Here is a 23,029-nt window from a genome sequence, read left to right on the forward strand (position 1 = left end):
ACCATTGGAATTTCATCCACTTTTCAAAAACCACTTGCTAAGTATCTGCGGGGCCAAGAACAAATGGGACTCTGCTGGCAGTGACAGACCCCTTGTCCTCTCCTCCCCCAGAGCTCCCTTCCCTCGCCCACAGCACTTCTGAGCAGAATGTTGGGCATCTAACTGACTGCCCTCGGCCGTGTGTCTTCCCAGGGTGAGGATTCCTCTTCTGAGCAGAGCCCTGCAGACTCCCCAGAGAAGAAAGACAACCTAGCTCAGATTGCCCCAGACCTGACTGTGATCCAGTTTATCAAAGGTAAGTGAGCTGAGGCCAGAGGTGGGGCCAGAGAGGCAGGTGAATCCAGCCCCCCGTCTGCCTTTCTTGATTCATCTTCCATACCTACAGGCCCCTCATAAGCACCATACATTTTTTGTAAGACTTTGCTCATAGGATCCCTTTTGCCTAGAACATCATTTTTTATCACTATCTATTAAAAGCTTCATTTTACCTCTAAGTCAAGCCATTCTCTCCTTCCCCCAGCCTGGTTCTCCCTGCTGTCAGCTCTGAACTCTCAGGGCTCCTGAATCAGCTCAGATCTGTGCTGTCCAACCCTTCCACCAAGCAGTGAGCTCCTGAGCGTCTGGCTTGTGATGGCTCATCTGTGACCCTTTTTCTCCTCCCACTATAAAGCCTGCAAATGGGAGGCTCTCAGTAAATTTTTTTTTAAATAAAATTCTTTGGCTGTAGCATTGGTGAAAGGAACTCTGGGCTGAAGTCTAGAAATCTAGACTTTCGTCTTGGGTCCTTGCTCCTCCTCTCTGGGCCTCACTTTCTCCATCTGTACAGTGAGGGGTAAAATCCATTTCACTCTGACCCTGAGACTTTGAGCTAAATTGATCAGTAACCAGGGTCCATGCTGTGGCCCTGTCATCCTATCTAAAGAGTCTGATCCTGCAAACACAGTGCCTGCTGTGCATCGGGATCTTGTAGGGCACAGGATGGCAAGTCAGAAGAAGGGGTGGTTTAGAGGCCCACCCCTGGCACTCCCCAGTGTACAATCTTTTAGAAGTTGCTTTCATCCCCTAACCAGAGTTTCCTCATCTAAAAGACTGGGTCAGTAATCTTTGCTCTGCCTCTCTCAAGGACTGTTAGGAGACTCAAATGGGATGATGAATGAAAGGTCCTTTACATACTATTAAAAAACTATGCTTATATAAGGTACAATTATTTTTTTCAATTATCATTTCTGCCCTGCTGTTATTATTCTGACTATATCTCAGGACAGTAAATTGAGTTGCCTATGGTTTAAGAGGGTGATAACCACAGGGTTTGCTTAAACCACCCCCCAATCCCCAAGGACTTTTGCATTAGGAAGTTAATTAGCAGAGAGTTTCTTAGGGAAAGTTTCCTAGGATTTGATGTTGGGGCACTAGTAATCTAGCCCCTGGTGTCCTCAGATTTGATATTAGGATATCAGCCACTTATCCCCTGGTGTCCTAGGATTTGATGTTAGGGTACCAGTAGCCTGGTTGTCCTCTATTACTAGGGAAAGAAAGGCCTGGAACCTATGAGGCTGGACCTAGAGGCAGGGGCTTAGACTCCCTAACCTGAGGTCACCCCCAGCTGCTGGAAGGCCCCAGTGCCCTGCTCCATGGAAGAGCTTATTAATCACTGCTTTGGCTTTAGCCCAGAAGAAAGCTGGGGCCAGTCGCAGAAATTGGATCCTAGAGTGGGTGTCCTGGGCCAGATTATCTCTGATGGTTTCAAGCTCCTACATGATCCTAGGAGAGACCAAGACAGGGCTGGCACAGGCCAGCTTCTCGGCTTCCTGCTGAGCTCCAGGGAGGCCAGTCTAATCCTAAGGTTTGGCCTTGACAACCTGGGACTGGGAGAGGGAGCAGCAGAGAGAAGAAGCAACACAGTCCTTCAGCTTCTGGAATCCTTAATTCTTAGAAGAAGATAGTCTCTGAGCTAATCTGATGGGGGAGACATAGTCCCTGAGCTGGGAGAGGCACTGTTTGGTGGGGAGACATAAGTCCCTGTCTGATAGAGGATCCCTAGTCCCTGAATGGGGGGAGAACTTGCCTTGGCTAATGGAGGAGACCTGGCTTCTGTGCTGGAGGAGATAAGGGAGACAGTCTCTAAGCGGTGAGAGGCCCTGGCTTGTCCAAGGGGAGGAGACATTGTGATGAGCCAAGGGAAGCACCTGTCTAGCTAAAGTCTCTGAGCTAGAGACAGCCTTGGAATTCCCCTTCAGGTATCCCTTATCTAAGCTATAGGCATAGCCCTGCCCTCCAGGAATTTTCCATCTGCCCTAGGGACAATTGAAGATGATGAAGGGGTTTAGAGAATAGGAACTGAGCTTCACAGTAGTGATCAGCCCAGGAGAACGGGGTGAAAGCAGGGATGGAAGCAGGGATGGAGCCCTCCCTCTGAAGCCAGGCAGCCAGAGGCCTAGGAATGTAGGCTGGGGTGGGGGTTGGGGCACAGAAGGGGAAATGACCTGACACCAGGAGTCAGGAAACCCCCAGCAACTCCTGGCCTGAATCAGACCTTCCTAGATGAACTTGGGCCAGTCCCCGCCCCGCTCCTGGCCCTACCTGTACCATGAGGTCACCTGTATGGCTTGGACCAAGCCCAGGCTACTCCTGGTCAGAGCAGTTCAAGGAGGGAGGAAAGTGGAGCAGCTGGCTGGGGTGAAGGCCCGGTGTCACGCCTTCCCCACCCCAAGTGCCGGCTGGATGTGCCGCGTGTGTGGCCAGGGACTCGGACAGGAGGAGGCCTGGGACACGAAGGAAGGGGAATTCCACAGCCCCAGCTCTCCCCGCTACACCCTGCCTAGACTCTGTTTTGATTCTCTGGCGCCCAAGGAGAAGTGTTCTTGGCCAGGCCAGGGTGCTAGGGAACCGGCTGGCTTGACTCTCGCCAAGCTCTGAGGACAAACAGAAACTTCCCATGACAGGGACGCTGGCCCTGCTGCTGCAGGAACAGAAGGGACCCCCCAGACTCAGCCCAGAGGAGCCCATGTCCATCTCTCCCCCCAGCCCAGCCTGGCAAGTAGTTTGCTCCTCTGATGCCTCTTTTCTTTTTTGATAAATACTGTTTATTGTTTTAGATATAATCCTATAGAATGACCTGTTGGTGTGAATCAGGATTTTTTTTCCCTTTTTTTGGCCACTATGCGGCATGCAGGATCTTAGTTCCCTGACCAGGGATTAAATACATGCCCCCTGCAATGGAAACATGATGTCTTAACCACTGAACCTCCAGGGAAGTCCCCGATACCTAAATGCCTCTTCTTAGAAAGGCCTTTTCTCCTGTCTCCTTCATGCCTTATGTCTCTAACTTCATCTTGCCTTCTGAGGGCAGAAACATGTATTTCTCATCTGTTGTCAGTGGAAAGAGGTCACACAAAGCCTTCTTGGGCATCACCTTGGGTGGCCCTGCTGATGAAGGCCCCGAAGCCCAGACCACGGGACGACTCAATGTGTCAGCTTGCAGCGAGGAGACCTGTACATAGGCATTGGTTTAGGAGGTGGCAGGAGAGGGGAGAGCCATCCCTTCTATTCTTGTCTACGGGCTTTTGCCCTGGCTTCTCCCCTGTAGGACTGCCCCACTCCAAATCCTCCCCTTCTTCAGGCCCTGCCTCTGTCCTACCTCCAGGAAGCTGCCTAGCACCAGGCCTACTCAGTTTAAACCTTCTCTGAAGATTTTAGTTTCCACCCTAACATTTTGCTGTTTGATCACCTTGAGTCTGTATGTGCATTCACTCATTTTCTCATTCATTCCATAAATATTTATTGAGTGGTTACTATACCCTGGGCTCTGGAGATTCAGCAATTGACATAATAGATAAAAATCCCTGCTCTGGTGATGCTTACATTCTGATTGGGTGACAGTAAAATGGCTAAATGAGTGAAATGTGTAGTATGTTAGGTAAAGTGCTATGGAGAAACATAAACTAAGAATGGGGAAATCAAGGCAGTGGGTGCTGTCCCATGTTGGAGACACAGAAGGGAAGACAGAGGCCTGAGTTACCTTGGAAAGAGCTATTGCAGGACAGGTTGGAAAGGACTGAGTGGGGGGAATGAGATGGATAATAGAACAGAAGAAATGAGATGGGATGAGCTGAATGAGAATCAAACAGGATAATATAGAAGCAAACTACATGGAATTGCATCTTGAGTAGAATTGAGTTGGAAAGAAATGTAGTTGATTAAAATGCAGTCTAACTCAATGGAATGAAATGCAACCGAACTTCAAAGATGAAACAGAAGTAAATGGAATGTCATGGGATGAAACTCAATGCAATAGAATTAAATGGAATGAGACAGGATGGAAGACACAGAACAAGCTGAACAGGGCAGGATGGGACGGAAACGTGTGGCACGGCCAGCCCACCCTGACCGTCCCCCCACTCACCCCAACAGTCTTCCCCAGGGTGCTGCTGAGGACCCTGCGCCACCCCATCTTTCTGCTGGTGGTCCTGTCCCAGGTGTGCATGTCGTCCATGGCGGCGGGCATGGCCACCTTCCTGCCCAAGTTTCTGGAACGCCAGTTCTCCATCACAGCATCCTACGCCAACCTGCTCATAGGCTGCCTCACCATCCCGCTGGCCATCGTGGGCATCGTGGTGGGGGGCATTCTGGTCAAGCGCCTCCGCCTGGGCCCCCTGCACTGTGGCACCCTTTGCCTGCTGGGGGCGCTGTGCTGCCTGATCCTCAGCACGCCCCTCTTCTTCATGGGCTGCTCTTCCCATCAGGTTGCAGGCATCAGCCACCAGCCTGGGTGAGTATGTTTCAGAGCCGGTGAGCATAAGCTGGAGGAGGGTGCCAGGGGCATAGGAGGGGTGGCCCAGAAAAGGCCAGGTCAGTGGAGTAGCCCCCACCTCACATCTCCCCACCTCTCCCCACTTAGCTCGCTGTGAGCAGTGGGACTTCTCCCTCGAAGGCTCAGTGAAGGTGTCAGTTACCACCAGGGAGGGGTGGAACTTGTGTGCAGGACAGCTCAGGTCTGGGATGGGCTGGAGACTGAGGCAGGGCAAGGCCACTTGTGTGGATGGCACGTGTAAGAAGGCCCTTCTCAGGAACGCTGCCCAGGGGACATATGCCCTGGGAGGGAGTTGGACTGGAGACCTTGGAGAGTCTTGGTCCTTAGAGGCTGGGAGCTAAAATCCTGTTGTCCTGTGACCCTAAAGTACCAGTCTTTTTCCCCAGATGTGAGGGGCAGGACCTCTACCCTCCAGGAGGAAAGCCTCTCTCCCTTCCCCTTCTGCCCCCTAAACCCTCATAGACACAGACTCTTTCCCCTAGGGAACCATCTTGGAGAGGATGTTGGAAGTTCCATTGATGCTTCTTCTCCAGAATGATTGCATTTTTCCTGGGAAGCCACTCCAGGCTCAGGCTGGCACAACACCCAGCTAACATCCCCCAACGTGCTCTGTTCACTCCTCTCCCTTGGCATCTCCTCCCTCCATCCACGTGCCAACTTTCCACACCAGGGGCTCCTTCTGTGTAACTGTTGGGGAGGCTCAGTCCAGATATACTCAGCTCTTGCCCACCCTGTCCCAGGTCCCACCTCGTTGACCTCTCCCCTCTTTCCTTGTCTATTCTCTTCTCGAAAGTCTGCAGAGGTTCCTTCTGGGCATGAAGGAGGGGCTTCAAGCAGGCCTTCAGGAAGCCTCTGGTCAGAGGAGGGAGCCAGGGCCTTTTAATCATTTTTAGACTAAAAAGTAAATGAATATTTTACTACAGTTTTTTTTTTTTAAAGCAAATGGGGAAAAGTCAGCCTACCTCACATGCCCCATTTGTCTCTTCTTCTGACGTCTCTCACCTTGACCCGACATTTCATCTCACCCAGATTCTCATCTATATTCTTGCCATTTACTCACTGAGCTTTGGGTTCTAATTCATTGAAGAAGCTTTTGGGGACCAACTTAACAAATTGAGAATATCTCATACTCCATCATGGGCTTCCCTTGTGGCTCAGCTGGTAAAGAATCAGCCTGCAATGCAGGAGCCGTGGGTTAGGAACATCCCCTGGAGAAGGAAAAGTCTATCCACTCCAGTATTCTGGCCTGGAGAATTCCTTGGACTGTATTGTCCATGGGATCACAAAAAGTCAGACACGACTGAGTGACTTTCACTTTCACTTTCATACTCCGTCATAACTAATGGTATCTGCAGCTGCCAAGAACTGAGGGTCTTCCATGCGCTCAGACGCTCCCATATTCCATCTCACTGAACCCTGGTGGGGTCTCTAGGAGAGGTCCTACCATTATCCCCATTTCACAGATGAGGATAGCAAGGCCCCTCCCTTCTGATCTCCTGTCCCCGTGTGCCAAGCCTGGCCAGACTAGGGCAGGGGATCTCCTGAGACTTGGGAACAGACCCTCAAAGGAGTCAGATGGGACTGATACATGCCCTGGGCAGTGAACAGGGGAGTGACAGTGAGAGGGAGGTCGTGAGACTGCAGGATGGCAATAGGGAGAGGGAATCCGCAGAGGTGGCAGAGAAACTGAGGCCAGAGAGAGGCAGGAACAGGTCGGAGACCTCACAGCTACTCAGGTACCCTGACCGGACCCCACACGTATAGTTCTAACTATCAGAAAAGGAAGCAATGCAGCTCATCGAGATAAAGGTACTTTTCATCTGAGACTAAATTCTGGGAAGAATTTATCATATGTCCCCTAAAAAGAGGGTCACTGAAGAACAGAGATGGTCACAGAAGCAGCTCAAAGACTTGTAGGATCTTGGGGCTGGAAGGGGTCTCGGACCCTTTGGCCCATACCCTGCTTCCCACTTCTCCCATTGGAGGCCTCTTGCAGTTTCCTTGGTGAGGGGCTCACCACTGCGTGTCATGGAACAGCTCTGATGGTAAAAAAAAAAACTCTGTGCAGAGCTGAGATCTGACCGTGGCTCTCAGGGGAGGTTGCAGGGCTGGCCTGAGGGAGGGAGAACCAGACCAACCATGCCGGCCTTCTCTCCCACCAGCGCCCAGCCTGGCCTGGAGCTATTTCCAGGCTGCATGGAGTCCTGTTCCTGCCCCTCAGACGACTTTAACCCTGTCTGCGACTCCAGCACTCGTGTGGAGTACATCACGCCTTGCCACGCAGGCTGCACAAGCCGGGTAGTCCAGGAGGTGCCAGACAAAAGCCAGGTGGGTCAGGCCTCCGGCTGCCCCTCTGCCTCTCACGGACTCTGCTCTCTCTGTCTCTGTGTGCCTGTCACACCCTCCACCTCTGAATGTCCTCATTCTCTGGCTCTTCTTTCTGTTTATCACCTGTCTTCTCCTTCTGTTGGCAGATACAGAATGTTATTCTTTCAATAAGACTTCATTGCCAGTCTTGGGCCAGGGCCCCGAGTGCAGATGTGAATCCGATCTGGTCCCAGCTGTCCAGGCAGGGGAGGTGCAGAAGGAAGTAACCCAGGAATTCCAGGGGTCGTGACAGACAGAGTGGCCCCACAAGGACAATCAATGATGGAAGGAGATGGAGCCCACCTGGGAGGGTCCCAGAAGGCTTCACGGGACATGGCATTTGTGCTGGATCTTCAAGGGTGAGCAGGCAAGCTAGGGAAGGGCTTTCCCGGCAGGGAGGGCCCGGCACATGGCATGCAGGCACACATCCACACACTTGCACATACAACTGGGGCAGAAGCCTGAGAGTTCATGGAGGGAAAGCAAGGCCCAGACAAGGAAGGGCCTCGAATAAGGAAGGGCCATGAGTAGAGACTTTATCTGGAGAGCTGTGGGGAGACTTGGATGGGTTTTGAGCTGGGGAGGTCAGACCTGTGTTTGATCACATTTGAGGCCATAGTATGGAGGAAGGTGAGTAGAATGCAGACCAGGAGGCAGGGAGGTGAGGGGGAGGCTGGAGCAATGAGCCCATTCAGTTAGTCAATCACTCAGTCAACAAACCTTTGTGGAGCCCCACCTTTATGCCAGGTCCTGTGCCGGGGGCTAAGGACAGACCCAGAGCCAAGGGGCCCTGCTCTCAAGGAGCTCCCAGGGGTGGGGTGTTGGGGAGAGAAGGGGAGGAGTGGACAGCATAACTAACTGCAGTGCATTCTATGGGAGCCTTAGAAAGACCACCCGGACCACCTGGCTCCTCCCCTTCTCTCTCCTCATTGCCCCTGAAGGGCAAATGGGGACGATACTCACCTTCCTCAGGTCCCCAGGCTGGAATATAGTGTGTGTCTGTGTGTGTGTGTGTGTGTGTGTGTGTGTGTGTGTGTGTGTGTGTGGTTGGGTGGGTAGTGTCAGGCTGGTTGTTATGACAATACCTCCCTTTCTCCAGAGCCCCACCCACATCATGCAGAACCCCTGCCTTTGTGTCCTGCTGGGCAGCAGCCTCTAAGCCCAAGACCCCTTTGGGGAGGGACCTGGGCCGCACAGGCTGGCATGGAGGGAAGCACCTGGTTGATGGTGCTTCAGAAGCCAGCCAGGCGCCTCCCGAGCTATGTATACTGTTTGCATTTGGAATCATCGCAATCAAAGCCTTTTCAAGTGTCCTAGCACTCACTGTCCTGACCTTGTTTGATCTCCGCGAGACTCTTCCTAGAGGTCTCCAGCCCTGAGGGCTGGGGCAGGATCCTCCACGTGACTGTGAACTCCTGCAGATATGGGGCTATGAGCATGGAGGCCAGGCTATCTGGTTCAGACCCCTGTTCTGCTTCCAGCTGGCTCTGTTACCTTCAGCAAATGGTTTAATCTGTGCCTCAGTTTCCTGCTCTGCAAAGTGGGGGTGAGAGTATTGAGTGCCTGCTAAACACCAGGCACTGTGCAGAATTTTTCATCTAGATACATTTATTAAGTGAAGAGCCACATGACATGATCCATGAAAAGCACTCAGCCTGAGAAATTTTAAGGATGCAGTGATACACACTTCTGTTATGCCCATTATACAGATGGGAAATGGAGGCCCAGGAAAGGACAAGGCATTGCCCAAGGTTTTAATGCTAGAGCTGGGACTAGACCCAAGGGCTCTGGCCTCTGAGCCCAGCTCCCTCTCCAGAGCACCCTCAGAGGTAATGTAAGGTATGGCATTTGGGGGAGGGTACAGCTGAGTCCTGGTTGACACTCAGAAACTGTCACGCTGGCCTGGAATTGTTTCTCTTTTTAAAATTAATTGATTTATTTTTGGTTGTGCCGGGTCTTCGGTGCTGCGCACGGGCTTTCTCTAGTTGCAGCGTGCAGCTTTCTCATTACAGTGGCTTCTCTTGTTGCAAAGCACAGGCTCTAGAGTGCATGGGGCTCCGTAGCTGTGGCACACAGGTCCAGCCACACCGTGGCATGTGGAATCCTCCTGGACCAGGGATCACTCTGGACTGCCAGGGCAGTCCTGGAATTGTCTCTTGATGACCTGCCTCCTCAGGCCGACTTGAGCTCCTCCGCCCAGGGATGAGTCAGTCAGTGTCCATCACAGCTGCACTCAGTAACCATTTATGAATGAGTGAAGGGCCAGAGGAAAAAAAGGGAGATGTGGCTGGCTGGCAGCATCTAGGGCTTAGGGGGTGGGGCCCTAGGGAGTGAGACTCAGAAGCAGCTGGAGAGATTGAAGCCATTCACAAGAACAACTTCCTGCCGTGGAATTAGATGAATATGAAAAAAGGGCTGGGAAACCCCCAAGAGAAAGGCCTGTAGCTTTTTCACCCCTCCCAGCAATGTTCTGCCTCTCAGAACAGGATGCACGTTCACGTCCAGTAACCTGGCCTTGGTATATTTCTCCACTTACCTGTCCCTCTATTGTATCTCCAACCCAGTGGGTTGCTCAGTGTAGTGAAGGTCCAAATGGTGTGTGCTCAGGGGGGACCCATATATGGCCAGCATAGCCTTGTCATGCAATGGATGGAACACCCAGTCACCCAAGCTGGAATCCTAGGTCTCCAATATCAATATCTCCTCTGTTTCTGTGTGTGTGTGTCTCATCTTGCCCTAATTCCACCTCCTAAATATAGGGTTGGCCAAAAGGTTCGTTCAGGTTTTCCCATATGATGTATGTTTGGAAAAAACCCGAATAAACATTCTGGCCAAAGCAGTATCTCTCAAATCAAAACCCTTTTCTCCATCCCACTCTCCCTCCCTCCCGCCTCTTCAACTCCTGGATCAGGTCCACCCTCTTGAATCAGCAGAGCAGCTTGTGTGCTATCAGGTCTTGTCTCTCCCATGCTTAAAATCTCCCTGTGGTTCTGGGCATCCACGTCAGGGCTTCCCAGCCCTTTCCACACTAGGAAGAGTCTACAGCTGCCACAGCTGGAGGTGAAAGGCCCAGAGGGTTCTCTCTGCCCGGAGCTCACCAGGTCATCCTGAGGGCCGCTGGCATCCCTGCTCACCTGTCTCTTGGCTGAGGCTGAGGGCCTCTGGACACACTAGTTGGGAAACTCTGATCTACAGGGAAGAGGAGCAAAGCCAGGTCTTATTGGGTCAGCTTTGCTCCCTTCAGGCGCCTGAGGTGGTATAGACCAATTCTGAAAGAACTGGGGGTCTTCCAGGCCACCTGGGGGTGGGGATGAAGGATGGAATCAAATGCACCCCACACCAGCCTAAGGACACTTCCTTGCACTTTAGAAAGTGGTCTGCTTTTTCTCATTCTTCAGCCTTTGGCGGGATCCCCGGTTTCCGGGCGTCTCCTATTAGGCTTTTCACCTGGCTAGAGGGAGGGCCAGGGCTCGTCCTCTGGCCCTGCAGCCCCCAAACCCCGGAAAGCTGTGTTCCATAGTACAGGGTTCTGCAAACACCCTGGCAGCCAAAACCTGCGTCAGGACTCTGCTCGGCTCCTTGGGTTCGCCTCCCTTAGTTCTGAACCTGAGGACTTTTTCCTTTTCTCCAGCCTATGGATGCTTTCAGAACATTGCTTTCATGTTTCATCCAGTGTTTTAAATCGCTGTCAGCAGGGTGGCTGACAGGGCACCTGGCCCACCCTCTTCTGGAGACAGCAGTCGGTTCCCTTTTGTGTCCAAGGCTCTTCACAGTGTGGCCCAGCACGCAGCGTCCCACACCCCGGGGCCTCCCCTCTGCCCTCGCATACACGCAAGGAAAGGCTTTCTGGCTTCTTTCCCGCCGCTGTAATTTTACACTTGGCACTCCTTCTACGCACTCCAGTTTTCCTCTTGGCGAACTCCTATTCATTCCTCAAGACCCCAACCCAACACCTCTCTTTGGTGAAGCCTTCCTTGGTCCTCCCTTGCCTGCTGATCCAAGACTCCCCCTGTGATGTCTGTCTCTCCATCCTATACTTGAATCTCTCCTTGAGAATCCACTCGAGCCTCCAGTGTCCAGGAAGACCTCAGGAAGGCAGAAAGGGGGACACTGAACTGGAAAATCTGAGTTCCTTCCCCCCAGATACTCTTTGCTGCTTTAGTATTTGCACAGACCGTCAGGAATTTCAAACATTCTGACATTGCCAGGTGAAAAAAATGAGCGAGCATATGTGGTGTGTGTGTGTGTGTGTAAGTGCACGAGCATGTATGTGGGGTGTGAGTTGTCAGCATGTGTCAAGGTATGTGTGTGTACAGGTAGTGTGTGATTAAATGTATGTGTGTGGGAGTGTGTGAGCACATACACGAGCATGTGTAGCGAACGTGCATGAGTGTGTCTGTGCTGTGTTGGGGGTGACTCTCTTCCGGTTCTTTTTCCCTTTTCTCTTCTCCCTGGCCCCCTCTCCCCACAGCTTCAGCCCACCTGTGTGCAGACAGCCTGTGTCCAGATACTGTCTGGAGCTCAAGCAATCCTGACTCAGCCAGTGGGTCAGAAGTCCCAGCATCCAGCCAGCTCTGCCCCAGTTCGCTGCCGCTGGTGTCCGTGGCTCTCTCACACGCCTCCTGGAGCCTCGTGCCCTTGGCCAGCTGCTTGTCCTTAGAGGTTCCTGAAGGCTCTTCTTCCCCCCTCCCCACCCTAGGTCCTCTACAACAACTGCAGCTGCGTGGCGGGGGGCGGCCCCGTGTCAGCCGGCTCCTGCGACTCGGCCTGCAGCCACCTGGTGCTTCCCTTCATGATCCTGGTCAGCCTGGGTGCCGCGCTGGCGAGTGTCACCCACACACCCTCCTTCATGCTCATCCTAAGGTGAAAGCAGGGGCATGCCAGAACAGGGGGAGACCAAGAGGTCCTTAACCACAGGCAGGACAGGGAATCCAGAGGGAGGGGTTTGAAGAAGCCGGTGTCCTGGGCCCCTGCAGCAGATCAGGCTGTCGTATCATCATCCTCATGGCAACTGCTGAGATGAAGTTTTATCCCCATCTTATAGATAGGAGAACTGAGGCTCAGAGAAAGTCAGGAGCAAGTGTTGAGGGGATTAAGTGCCCGCTGTGGACCTAGCCTGTGCTGTGCACTCCCTCTTGGTCCAAGATCTTCCTAGCCATTGTCCTGAGGATACCTGCTGGGACCGACAAATTGTCACTTGAGGCCAGAGTCAGCACCTCCTGAGGTAGAGGCTGGAATAAGAGGACCTCAGAGCAGGATATTTCCAAATTTTCCTTATGCTGGGATTATGTTATTCCCTATTTCTTTTCTAGAAAATTAGAAGAGGCATCCTTACAATATTAGAAGGCATGGAGATCCATAAGTCAGGCTGGCTGCAAGAGCGAAAGTAGAGGAATCAGATGCCCCAGCAGGCAGCCTAAGAGGAGTTAATATAGTCAGTCTGCTGCACAAATTCTGACTCCTGACACCCATCAGCTGTGGGATCTTGGCCAAGTCACTCAACCTGTCTAAATATCTTTCAGTCTCTTTATCTGTAAAATGGGCATAATGCTATACCTACTATATGGCGGTGACACGGTGGGGGCGCACACTAGAGAACAACTGAACCATAGCGAGCACTCTGGGGTTACTAAGAAGAGGAGCCAGTGGTCACCAGGGCCACCCAGGCTGAGGGATCAGAGTGATCGGGGAAGTTAAACCATGTGTCTGACTGCCCAGCTCCAAGTTTTGCCAAGTGTAGAAGGAAGGGGAGAATTTGGTGGGACCAGGGGGTGGGAAGAGAGGGGTGCTCTGATGCACAGGTAGGTCAGCATAGGGCCCTGATGGTCAATGGATATACCTAGGAACAGGCTCTGTAGGTTGAAGGGAGTGTGGAGCCTGTGCCCTACCCACCAAGGACCTCAGACTGGGGGCAGGCTGATGTTGGGTAGTAGGGGAGAGGGGGATGGTGAGAACCCCTTGAAGGCTGGAGCCCTCTCAATCCTCATGTCATTCTTTCCCTGCTTGTTAGGGGAGTGAAGAAAGAAGACAAGACTCTCGCTGTGGGGATCCAGTTCATGCTCATGAGAGTTTTGGGTAAAGAACGTGCTGGGGACCACCGGTCCAGATACCTGCTGTGTGCCAGGCCTGGGGGGACACAGGGATGAGTGGGAACCAGTCCCCAACCTTAGGCTTCACCAGTCCACGGGGCTGCAAATCTGACCTAGTTACCCTGGACGTGGGTGCGCAAGCAGCTAAACAGCCCATCAGGGAAACAGCATCCAATACGAGGGTGAGGGGTAGGCTTGAAGGCTGAGGACTTAATGGGCTAAGAGGCTCCCAGTGGCTCAGAGCCCCAGTGGTTCAGTGCCAGGGACGGGGCGGGGCAAGGGGTACAGGGATGCCAAGGTTCCACTGTCCCCTGAGCACCTCCTCCTTCAGCCTGGATGCCCAGCCCCGTGATCCACGGCAGTGCCATCGACACCACCTGTGTGTACTGGGCCCAGAGCTGCGGGCGTCGGGCCGTCTGCCGCTACTATGACCATGACCTCCTTCGAAACCGGTGAGACCTGGGAGTCAATTGCCAGGGGGCTATAGGGAAACTGCTGAAAATATTCTTGGGGTCCCATCAGGGAGGGGAGGTCCACTGACACCCACCTGCAAGGTGACAGGCTCTCTCCAGTGCTAATCCCCAGGCCTGTTAGCTAGATATTGTCTCCCCTTTGGATGGATGAAGATAGTGAGATTCAATTAAGTGGCCCAAAGTCACACAGCTGATAACTAGCAAAGCTGGGCTGAGTGAGGGGAGACTAAGGGAAGCCAAGCAGTGGTGAGAAAGACAGGAAGTTGGCATGGGGTAGGAAGATGGCTCTATCTAGGATACAGGAGACCTAGGATCCAGGCCCAGCTCTGTCTCCCTCATTGTGAGACCTACCTTTTTGGGGACTTAGTCTTCCCATCTGTATAATGGGGAGCCCAAAGGACCCTGAAGGCAGAGAGGCTACTGGCCCTGGGATCAATGGACAGTTGAGGAGAGGGACTTACTAGTAGATCTGGAAGCAGGGAGCTGTTTACTTCCAGCTCAGGAGTGCATGGTTCCAGGAGGGCTTCCTAGAGGAGGAAAACTCAAAGAAGAGGGGTGAATTAGAGGAGCAGGAATCCTTCTCTTGTGGCAGGGGAGGTGATCCAGAGTTGCAACTAACAGGCCCCTTGGGCCCTTAGAAAGACCTAGAGAGAGGCAGGGCCAGCCCAGGCCATGAGGCAGTCAGGACAGGGCAGGGGAGATGCCCAGGCTTCTCCCCCAACCCAGGGCTCCCTTTTCAGAGCCTTTCCCACCTTCCAAGGAAGGACTCCCAGGGGGGTCAACTTCAGGGGCTCCCCTGCCTCCCCAGCCAAAGCCATGGTGACAGGGTTCACTGCCCTGGGGCTGGAGGCCTCTCCCTGACAAGGCCTCAGTGTCTCCACTGCATAATGGGTGATGACTGCTGACCTGCCTCTGCTCCCAGCCCCAGCACATCCAGGCTTTGAATGGGGAGGTCCTGAGTTCAAGGGTTCCTTACTCTTTCCCAGGTTCATCGGCCTCCAGTTCTTCTTCAAGACAGGCTCCCTGGCCTGCTTTGCCTTGATTTTGGCCATCTTAAGGCAGCAGGACAAAGAGGAGAGGACCAAGGCGACCAAACCCAACCCTGGCCTGCAGCAGCAGCTGTTAGCATCAGAAGCAAAGAAGGAGCCTGAGGAATCCAGAGTGTGAGCTGTCCCAGGGCCCCAGCCTAGCCAAGAGTGGCAGCCACAGCGAGTACCTCCTCAGGGCCCTTTGCCTGAAATTGGGTGTTGGGAACCCTGTTTTCCAATCGTGAGTCTTCCACTAACTTGTTGTGTGGCTTCGAGCAAGCCACTGACCCTCTCTGGGCCTGTGTTTGTTCATCTGAACCAAAGAGTTCCTTGGGGGTTTGTTGTGTTGACCCCTCCTGGAGCATGAGGGTCTTCCGCCTTTCTCCCTCAGCCACACAGGCTGGCCTGAAAACAGGCTTTCCTGGGTGGAAGGACCACATATCTTCCCCCCAGGGCCCTAGGATGGAGAAGTGGACAATGGTAAGCCAGGCTCCTCCACACCCTGGGTCCTGGCCCCTCTCTGCTGCTCACCTGGAGCCTCAGCCTCCATCTGAGCCTCAGCCTCCATCTCGGTCAGGTGGAAATGAACTTGTCAGCTTTCAGGCCTCTTCCATCTGGGACCATCTATGTGGCCTGGACATCCAACTCAGGTCTCCTCCCCAGCCCCACTCAGCCTGAATGTGGGGCCAGCACAGCCTCTATTGAGATGTGTCTATTTGGCGCCCCCTGGAGGCAGAGTCCTGAGCAGTGGGAGACAGGATGTCCAGGTATGCAGGGCCTTCAAGAAACCAGGTGAAGGCCCCAGGGGCCTTGGCTGAGCAGGGAGCCGCCTCTCTGGACTCAGGAAACCCCAGCCCTCGCCCTCAAGGTGTCAGAGTCTGGGAGAGGCCTATTCTCTGCCTGGTGGTGAGGGGGATCCAGGCCCCACTCTTGGGCATTTTCTAATTTCAAAGACCAAACCCACTCATCACAGACTCACTGGCATCCATGTATTGCCAAGATTTCATACGTTTAACGTGGGCCCACCACTGTGACTTCTGTGACGAGAATCGTAATTTCACCATTTCCTCCCCAGTGCCTGATCCTGTGTCAGCTGGGATTGTGTAGACAATGTCTCCTGTGACACCCACATATTGGGGTAACGTCTGGTTCTCTGTGACGCCTGGGTTGGCATGAGAACCTGTTCTTTGTGATGCCCAGCCCTGTGACCCAGGAGCAGTAATGCCTGATTCTGTGTAATAAGTGGGTCTGTGGGCTGCTTGGGCCTGAACAGACAGGCGCTTGTCTGTGTCAGACCTTGTCTGGTTTTCGGCCAGGTCTTATCTGGCTGGATTATCTTCCTGGGAAGCGGAGAGAGTTTCCCAACCTGCTCCCAGCCCATTCTGTCGCCACCCATACCCATCCTTGGGAGACAGGAGACAGGGAGTCATCAGCAGGAGCTTCCCCAGCCCAGGCGCAGCCCTGTGCTGGGGGCCAGGGGAGAAGCTGGGGGTTTAGCCAGAAGTCTGGCCTTCTGTGCAGCTCTCAGTGCTATTCTGTATGAAAGAAGAGGGAGATACAAACGTTCTTATCCCCATTTTTATTCTACTGGTTGATACCTTTAGACGTTTAACAAATATCTGAGCCTGTACTTATCAATGCCAGAAATTTCAGAGTCTCATCCAACAAGATGAGGCTGTTTCTATGTGCGTATTCCTCCTCCTTCCCTCTTGTTTCCCATGTTTTGCAGAAATAATCTGGAATCATAAATATAGCTTATCAATAAATTTGTTCTTGCACAGTGTCTCTTCTATTACAGAAATCTTTCTCACAAACTGCATTACAGTTTGCAGCCACATTATTTCCAGTCATTTAGATTTAAGTTTTACTGGATTCATTGCTTACCATTATTTCTTGTATATTACATCTTCCCCTCTCTGTATAGTCTGGTCTCATTTTCCTTTGGCTGGGCTACTTCCTCTAGTAACATTTTCAGAAGTGGAATAAGGTCACAAGGCTTTCCAAGTCCTTACCTGCCCAAATTGTCATTCACGTTTTACAGAAGAGGAAATGGTTCAGAAAGGATAAGCAACTTGACCAAGATTACACAAAGTAAATGCTGGAGCCAGGATTAGACTTCAATTTTGTGAGAACTGGAGCTTATACAACTTGGGAAGTTCTCTTTAAGCAAAAGAATACAAAATTAGGTAAGAAGGTGAATATTTACTTAGAATTAAAAAGAAGTCAAAACAATGTATCTCACAATTCAGAAAAATAGCCTAAGATTTTTTTACTATCTGCTGTGCACACTCCCAAAAACTTCCCCCTAATGATTGGAAATATTTCCTACAGACTAGCTTCTGGTTCTGTAGATTTCAAAACTGTTTCTCCTCTATTGTCCATATACTTCAGGGCAAGGCAGCAGAAAACACATTCATGTCACCAGATGACCTCTGAATATGACAGTTTGATGTCACAATGCCAAATGAGTTGGACTGTGGATAGGAAGATTCCTAGAAGCCATTCTTTATACAGAGGTAGCTAGCAATGATTTATCTCTTCATGGAGGTGATTGATAACCACATAAAGATATTCCAATAAGCCCAAATTAAATTGATCTCCAACTCCACTCCCCCTTAGCCATATTCCAGAAATGCCCATGCCAACGACCTTACATAAAGGGAAGCTGGGATACAAGGGAAATTGGAGTGGAAAGAACTAGCAATCTTGACCCATTGTGGTAAAAGTGTCAACCTTTGCAAATTTCCTGAGAACTTGACAACGTGGATGTATTGCAGAGGCCTCTCCCTGGGCCTGGGTAGAGGCCCTGATGCTCAAGCAGCCTTAGCTTCATGCTGAGTCCACCTCTGGGTTGAGCTGAGATTCAAAGAAGTTGAGGTGCTTAAAATCATCCAGGCTGGTCAGTATGAGGAGATTCTAGGAGTAAATCGCAAGAGACACGTGCGGCTGAGAGCCAGGGGTGGAACGGCTAAGGGCCAGCAGACTTCCCAGATACAGGGAGCAGCCCTCTTCCCTGACAAGGCTTCTGGCCAATGAGAAGCCATGAGCAGTTGCACTGGTTAGCTCCCTTTCTTCTCACCCTGTCCCTGGGAGTTGGAGGAGAAGGTATATAGTCTCCTGCTAGATTCTGTGGTGGTAAAACCAGCTGAGAACAGAACTGGAACCAGACTGGACATCCTGATTTCTGGCCGAGAGCTCCTTTGGGTCGCAGACCCATCCTGAGAAACTGCAGGGCAGGCAGATCGCCCTCAGAAGCCACGACTGGAGCACAAATAAACAAGGACAAGAAGCTACGGCACTCTTACCATTCTTTGGATGTGCTGAATTCTTTTCCCCTCGAACCCCTACATGTGCTCTTCCCTCTATCCATCTGGCCTTGTTCACATCCCACTCCATTGTTAGTCTCTCAGTCTCGCTTCATGAAGTCCTGCCCAAACTTCCAGCTCAAAGGCCACTACCTCCAGGGACAGAGCATCATATAAGCAATGGGAGGGGGTGACTACCACCTTAGGGAATCAGATAAAAGATATAGATGCCCCATTAAAGATGCTCAGAGACTTCTACACAATTGTGCATCTGATTTCAGAGGTTGGGGATCATCTAAAGCCTGGTTGTAGACCTCCAGCAGAGTGGAGAAAAAAGAACAGAATTTTAAAGTCAGTTCAAATCTGGACTCTGCCACTGACTTATGGTGTGACCCTGAGCAAGATTTAACTTCTCTGCCTGAGTTTCTTCACCTGTAAAGTGAGGTTGATCATTCCTACTTCCTGTACCCTAAAAAAGTATGAAGACAAAATAATGATAATATACCCATTCACAGACAGTACACCTGATGATCAGTGTTTGCAAGTTTCCCCCCGCTTCTCCTGTCCCTGAAAGAATTTAGGGAGCACACGGGGGTGCAAGAGGACAGTGAAGACAGAGGGAGGAGGCACCAATGGGGGGAGACACGTTTCCTCTGCCCTGCCCTGGCTGCCGCTCTGCCTGTCCCCTAATCTCTCTTCCCCTGTCAGCCAGGGCTCAGCCAGCCCAGTCTTATCTCTCCCCACAGCCAGCCTGGGACAGCTTTTCTCAACTAGATTTACATTTTTATTGATTTTCTTTCTCCCTTCCAGCAGTCCCAGCAGCCCCTTCCTTCTGCTCCCCCTTTTGCTATAAAATGGGCTAATGCTGGAAACAGTTCTGGCGCTGGCCAAGAAGTGATGGTTCGGGAATGGATCCATTGACCATTCATTCATTCATTTATTCGACCACCCAACCAACCAGCAATTTATATGGCTGCTCTACACCCCTGTCCTGGCCCTGCTGGGGATGCTGCCTTGGGGCCAGGATGGGAAACTCCCAGTACAAGCAGATAAGTTGACAAATAGTAACAAAAGCATGAGTAGTCATTTTGGAGAGAGGAGAAGGGCATGCTATGGATTCTCCCTGGAGCCACCATGGAAGGCTTCCCAGAAAAGGTTAAGTCAGAGCTGGCCTTGAAGATTAGGCAGGAAATCCCCAGGTAGAGGATCTGTGAATGGGCATGAGAAACAGTGGGAAGAGCAAAGATAGGAAGGAACAAAAGAGCAAGGTGTGGGCTTCCCTGGTGGCTCAGGGGTAAAGAAAAAACTGCAGGCGGCACAGGTTCCACCCCTGGTCTGGGAAGATCCCACGTGTCTCAGAGCAACTAAGCCCGGGAGCCACCTCGACTGAGCTTGTGCTCTAGCGTAGGTGAGCCACAACCGAGTCCATGCACCACAACCACTGAACCCGTGAGCCTAGAGCCTGTGCTGTGCAACAAGAGGATCCCACGGACTGAAACGAAGAGTAGCCCCTGCTCCCAACGACTAGAGAAAAGGCCACGTAGCAATGAAGACCCGGCACAACAGCAATAAATAAAAATCACATTTTTATAAAAAAAAAAAAAGAGAAAGAGCAAAGTGTGTCTGAGATACGGTACAAGAGTGATGTGGTTGGGATGTACTACATGTGCAGGGCCACCAGGAGAGAGAGGAGAGCCGAAACTGGAGATACCTGTGGGGACCAAGCCTTGATTTCCAGCTGAAGGCTTTGGATGTCTTCCTGAGGGCACAGAGGAGCCCTTGAAGCACTGATTGATGGATCAGTCAATTGACTGGTTATTTTAAGCAGGGAGTGACATGACAAGATTTGTGCTTTAGAAAGACTGCAGGCTGCATCATGGGGGCTTTGAAAGGAAACAAGAAGCTGGATGCCAAGAGCTCAGGCAGGAGACTGGTGTTCTAGTGAAGAGGAGATGTAGGAAGCCTTGAGCGAGGTCAGCAGCAGCATCCTATAAGTTTGGACATCTAAGATGAATCTTAAAAGATGAGTAGGAACATACTCATCAACCAGGTGGAGAAGTTGGGGGACAGTGTCCAGGGACAAGAAACTACACAGATAAAAGCTCAAAATACAGAAAGTTCCTATCAAGCTTGGGAAATTTCCACTCGTTCAGCAGGACTACAGTAGTCTAAGAGAGATCATAGTGAGGGATGATGCTGGAGCAGTTGGTTGGGACCCTCAATTGCTCTCAGTATTCTCTGTCTCCTGAACCTAGAGTCAGGTGGAAGAAGAGAGGGCACGCTGGCCTTGTGTACAGAGGTGACCTTGTGGGGCTGTCTCCCCTGCAGACTGTGAGAGCCTCTCCACAGTCTGGGAGAGCCTCTCACAGCGCTACACAGCATTGCACTTTACAAAGTCCCTTCACACTGATTCTCAGAGCTGCCTGGGAGGAATGTAGAATAAAAACTATTATCTCCACACAATGACTAGAGAAACCAAGGCAGGAACTTGTCCAAGATCGCTCAGGTATCCCCCTCTTAAACCCCAGTGTTTTTTCTAATAAATGTACTTGTCCCCGACTCACACACACACAACAGATGTAGTAGCTGCTAACTGATGTGACTGGAACCTTCACCTTGAAGCTGGAGACATTCCAGCTGGGAAAACAGAACCAAGTTCCCTCTGCTTTGGAATCCAGTAGACATGAGGACAAATCCCAGCTCCTCACTTTCCAGGTGTGGGAAGTCAGCTGCATTCATCTCATCCTTGGTTTTCTCATCAGAAAATTGGGAGAAGAAAGTCCTATGTTTCAAAGACTTTGATGAGGGTTTAATGCGATAATGTAGCCCTGTAGCAGTTAACTATTGCTGAGTAACAATTTATCCCTGAAGTTAGCAGCTTAAAGCAACAAATATTTATTATCTCACAAAATTTCTGAAAGAGGAAATGGCAACCCACTTCAGTGTTCTTGCCTAGAAAATTCCATGGGCAGAGGAGCCTAGCGGGCTACAGTTCATGGGGCTACAAAGAGTCAGACAGGACTGAGTGACTGAGCAGAGTGCAACATACAATTTCTGAGGATCAAGAACTCAGAGTTGAGAGATTCTGGCTCAGAATGTCTCATGGGGTTGCAGTCAAGTGTCAGCCAGGGGTGCTGTCATCAGAAAGCTCAACCAGGATTGGAAGATCCACTTCCAAGCTCCCTCTGTGATTGTTGTCCGGTCTCCATCCTTTGCTGGCAGTTGGTCAAAAGTTTCAGTTCCATTTTACACAAGAGGATCCATGAGACTGCTCATGACCGGGGCTTACTTTCACTAAATGAATGAGCCAAGAAAGAGAATCTACTAAGATGGAAGCCACAGTATCCTTTACAATCTAATCTTGGAAGTGACATACCATTACTTTTATCATACTCTTTTGGTCACACAGACTAAACTTGGCACAGCGTGGGACAGGAACACACACAGGTGTGGATACCAGGAGGTGTGGATCTTTGGGAGCTGTTGGAAACAAGCTACCACAAGTGTCAAAACAGGGCCTGGCACCCAATAGGTACTTATTCATTAGCAGCTGCTATTATTCTCCCAATGCTCACAGGCTAGCCAAAGAGACAAGATTTGGACATGAAAAGATGAAAAGCTTGGCAGAGTAGACTGTGAATTGAACTGGGCAATGTTCAATTACATGATGGAAGAGGATCCGCAGGACAAAGGGGTGGAAATAAAGAAAAGCCACCTGGAGGAGGTGGAGCTGAGAAGGGAGGCTTCAGAGAGGAGACAGAGGGTGAGTGTGGCGTGCACTGTTGGTTGCCTTCCAACAGCCAATCCCCCTTTCCTCTTTCCAATAGCAAGGTGCCCAGCCACAGGATGATCCAAGTCATTCATGGAGATGCCTTCCTCTTTGCCAGTGAGTAGTCTAAGAATGAACATGTGACTTTATTTTGGTCAGTGAGATTTGAGGGGATGGTCTTCTTGGAAAGCGCCCCTCTTGGATAAGAGAGAGGCATGAGAGAAGATCCTTTTCATTTCCATGCCCTTTCTTCCTGCTTGGGAGGTCAGGATACTTGGTGCCACATCAGCCACTTTGTGATCACAAGGAGAACCTCTCTCTCAAGGCTTAGAATGGAAAAAGCGTGGGTCGTCAGAGACATGGTTGAATAGCCAGACCAACCCTGGCTCCACATCCCTCTGGCTTCCTTGTTAAGGAAATAAAAAGTTTAAGCCATCAGTTGGGGTTTTTTTGGGGGGCGGGGGCAGTTCTGGGTTTTTGCTGCTTTGCACGTGGCCTTCCTCTAGTCGCGGTGAGTGGGGGCTACTCTTTGTCATGGTGCTTGGGCTTCTCATTGAGGTGGCTTCTCTTGTGGAGCACAGGCTCAGTAGCCGTGGCACATGAGCTTAGTTGCTCTGTGGCATGTGGGATCGTCACAGCCCAGGGATCAAAGTGGTGTCCCCTGCATTGGCAGGCAGATTCTTATCCACTGCACCACCAGGGAAGTCCCCACACCAGTCGTTTTTAGTTTGTTTTTGAGGTCATGTGCTCTGTGTGCTCAGCTGTGTCCAACTCTCTTTGGCCCGCCAGGCTCCTCTTTCCATGGAATTTTCCAGGCAAGAATACTGGAGCAAGTTGCCATTTCCTACTCCAGGAGATCTTCCCATCCTAGGGACTGAACCCACGTCTCTTGCATCTCCTTCATTGGCAGGGGGATTCTTTACCACTAGCGCCACCTGAGAAGCCCTTTTGAGGTTGGAGGAAAATATATTTAAATTGTGAAAAATGTGTAAGAACTAAAAGAGAATTTTAAACTAACTGGAGTCCCTACTGTGTGGAGACAGGGGTGTGATAGGAGATTGGAATGGGTGTCACAAGAAAACCTAAGACATCCTCTTATCTGGGAAAGGAATTTTGAGAGATATGAGAAAGAAAGGAATAAATACATCAGAGGGGGAGGGTGGCTGGTTACATGATACCTGAGTGAAA

At 51.2% G+C, this 23,029-nt stretch overlaps 1 protein-coding gene across 32 annotated transcripts in view; it reads left to right on the top strand.

Moving 5' to 3' along the window:
• Positions 1 to 16,550, top strand: part of SLCO2B1 (solute carrier organic anion transporter family member 2B1) — a 50,642-nt gene extending 34,092 nt beyond the window's left edge. For 31 of the 32 annotated variants that reach the window (XM_012096059.5, XM_060399430.1, XM_060399429.1 and 28 more), the window contains 7 exons: positions 193 to 295; positions 4,411 to 4,768; positions 6,973 to 7,138; positions 11,877 to 12,040; positions 13,188 to 13,252; positions 13,598 to 13,718; positions 14,726 to 16,550. In XM_012096059.5, the coding sequence (XP_011951449.2) occupies positions 193 to 295; positions 4,411 to 4,768; positions 6,973 to 7,138; positions 11,877 to 12,040; positions 13,188 to 13,252; positions 13,598 to 13,718; positions 14,726 to 14,906 (1,158 nt within the window). In that variant the 3' untranslated portion in view covers positions 14,907 to 16,550. Of the gene's footprint in view, positions 1 to 192; positions 296 to 4,410; positions 4,769 to 6,972; positions 7,139 to 11,876; positions 12,041 to 13,187 lie in introns of all 32 variants that reach the window. The other variant, XM_060399444.1, reaches the window with a different exon arrangement.
• Positions 16,551 to 23,029: the final 6,479 nt, after the last annotated feature.

Source organism: Ovis aries, chromosome 15 (genome assembly GCF_016772045.2).
Source record: "Ovis aries strain OAR_USU_Benz2616 breed Rambouillet chromosome 15, ARS-UI_Ramb_v3.0, whole genome shotgun sequence".
Taxonomy (NCBI): domain Eukaryota; kingdom Metazoa; phylum Chordata; class Mammalia; order Artiodactyla; family Bovidae; genus Ovis; species Ovis aries.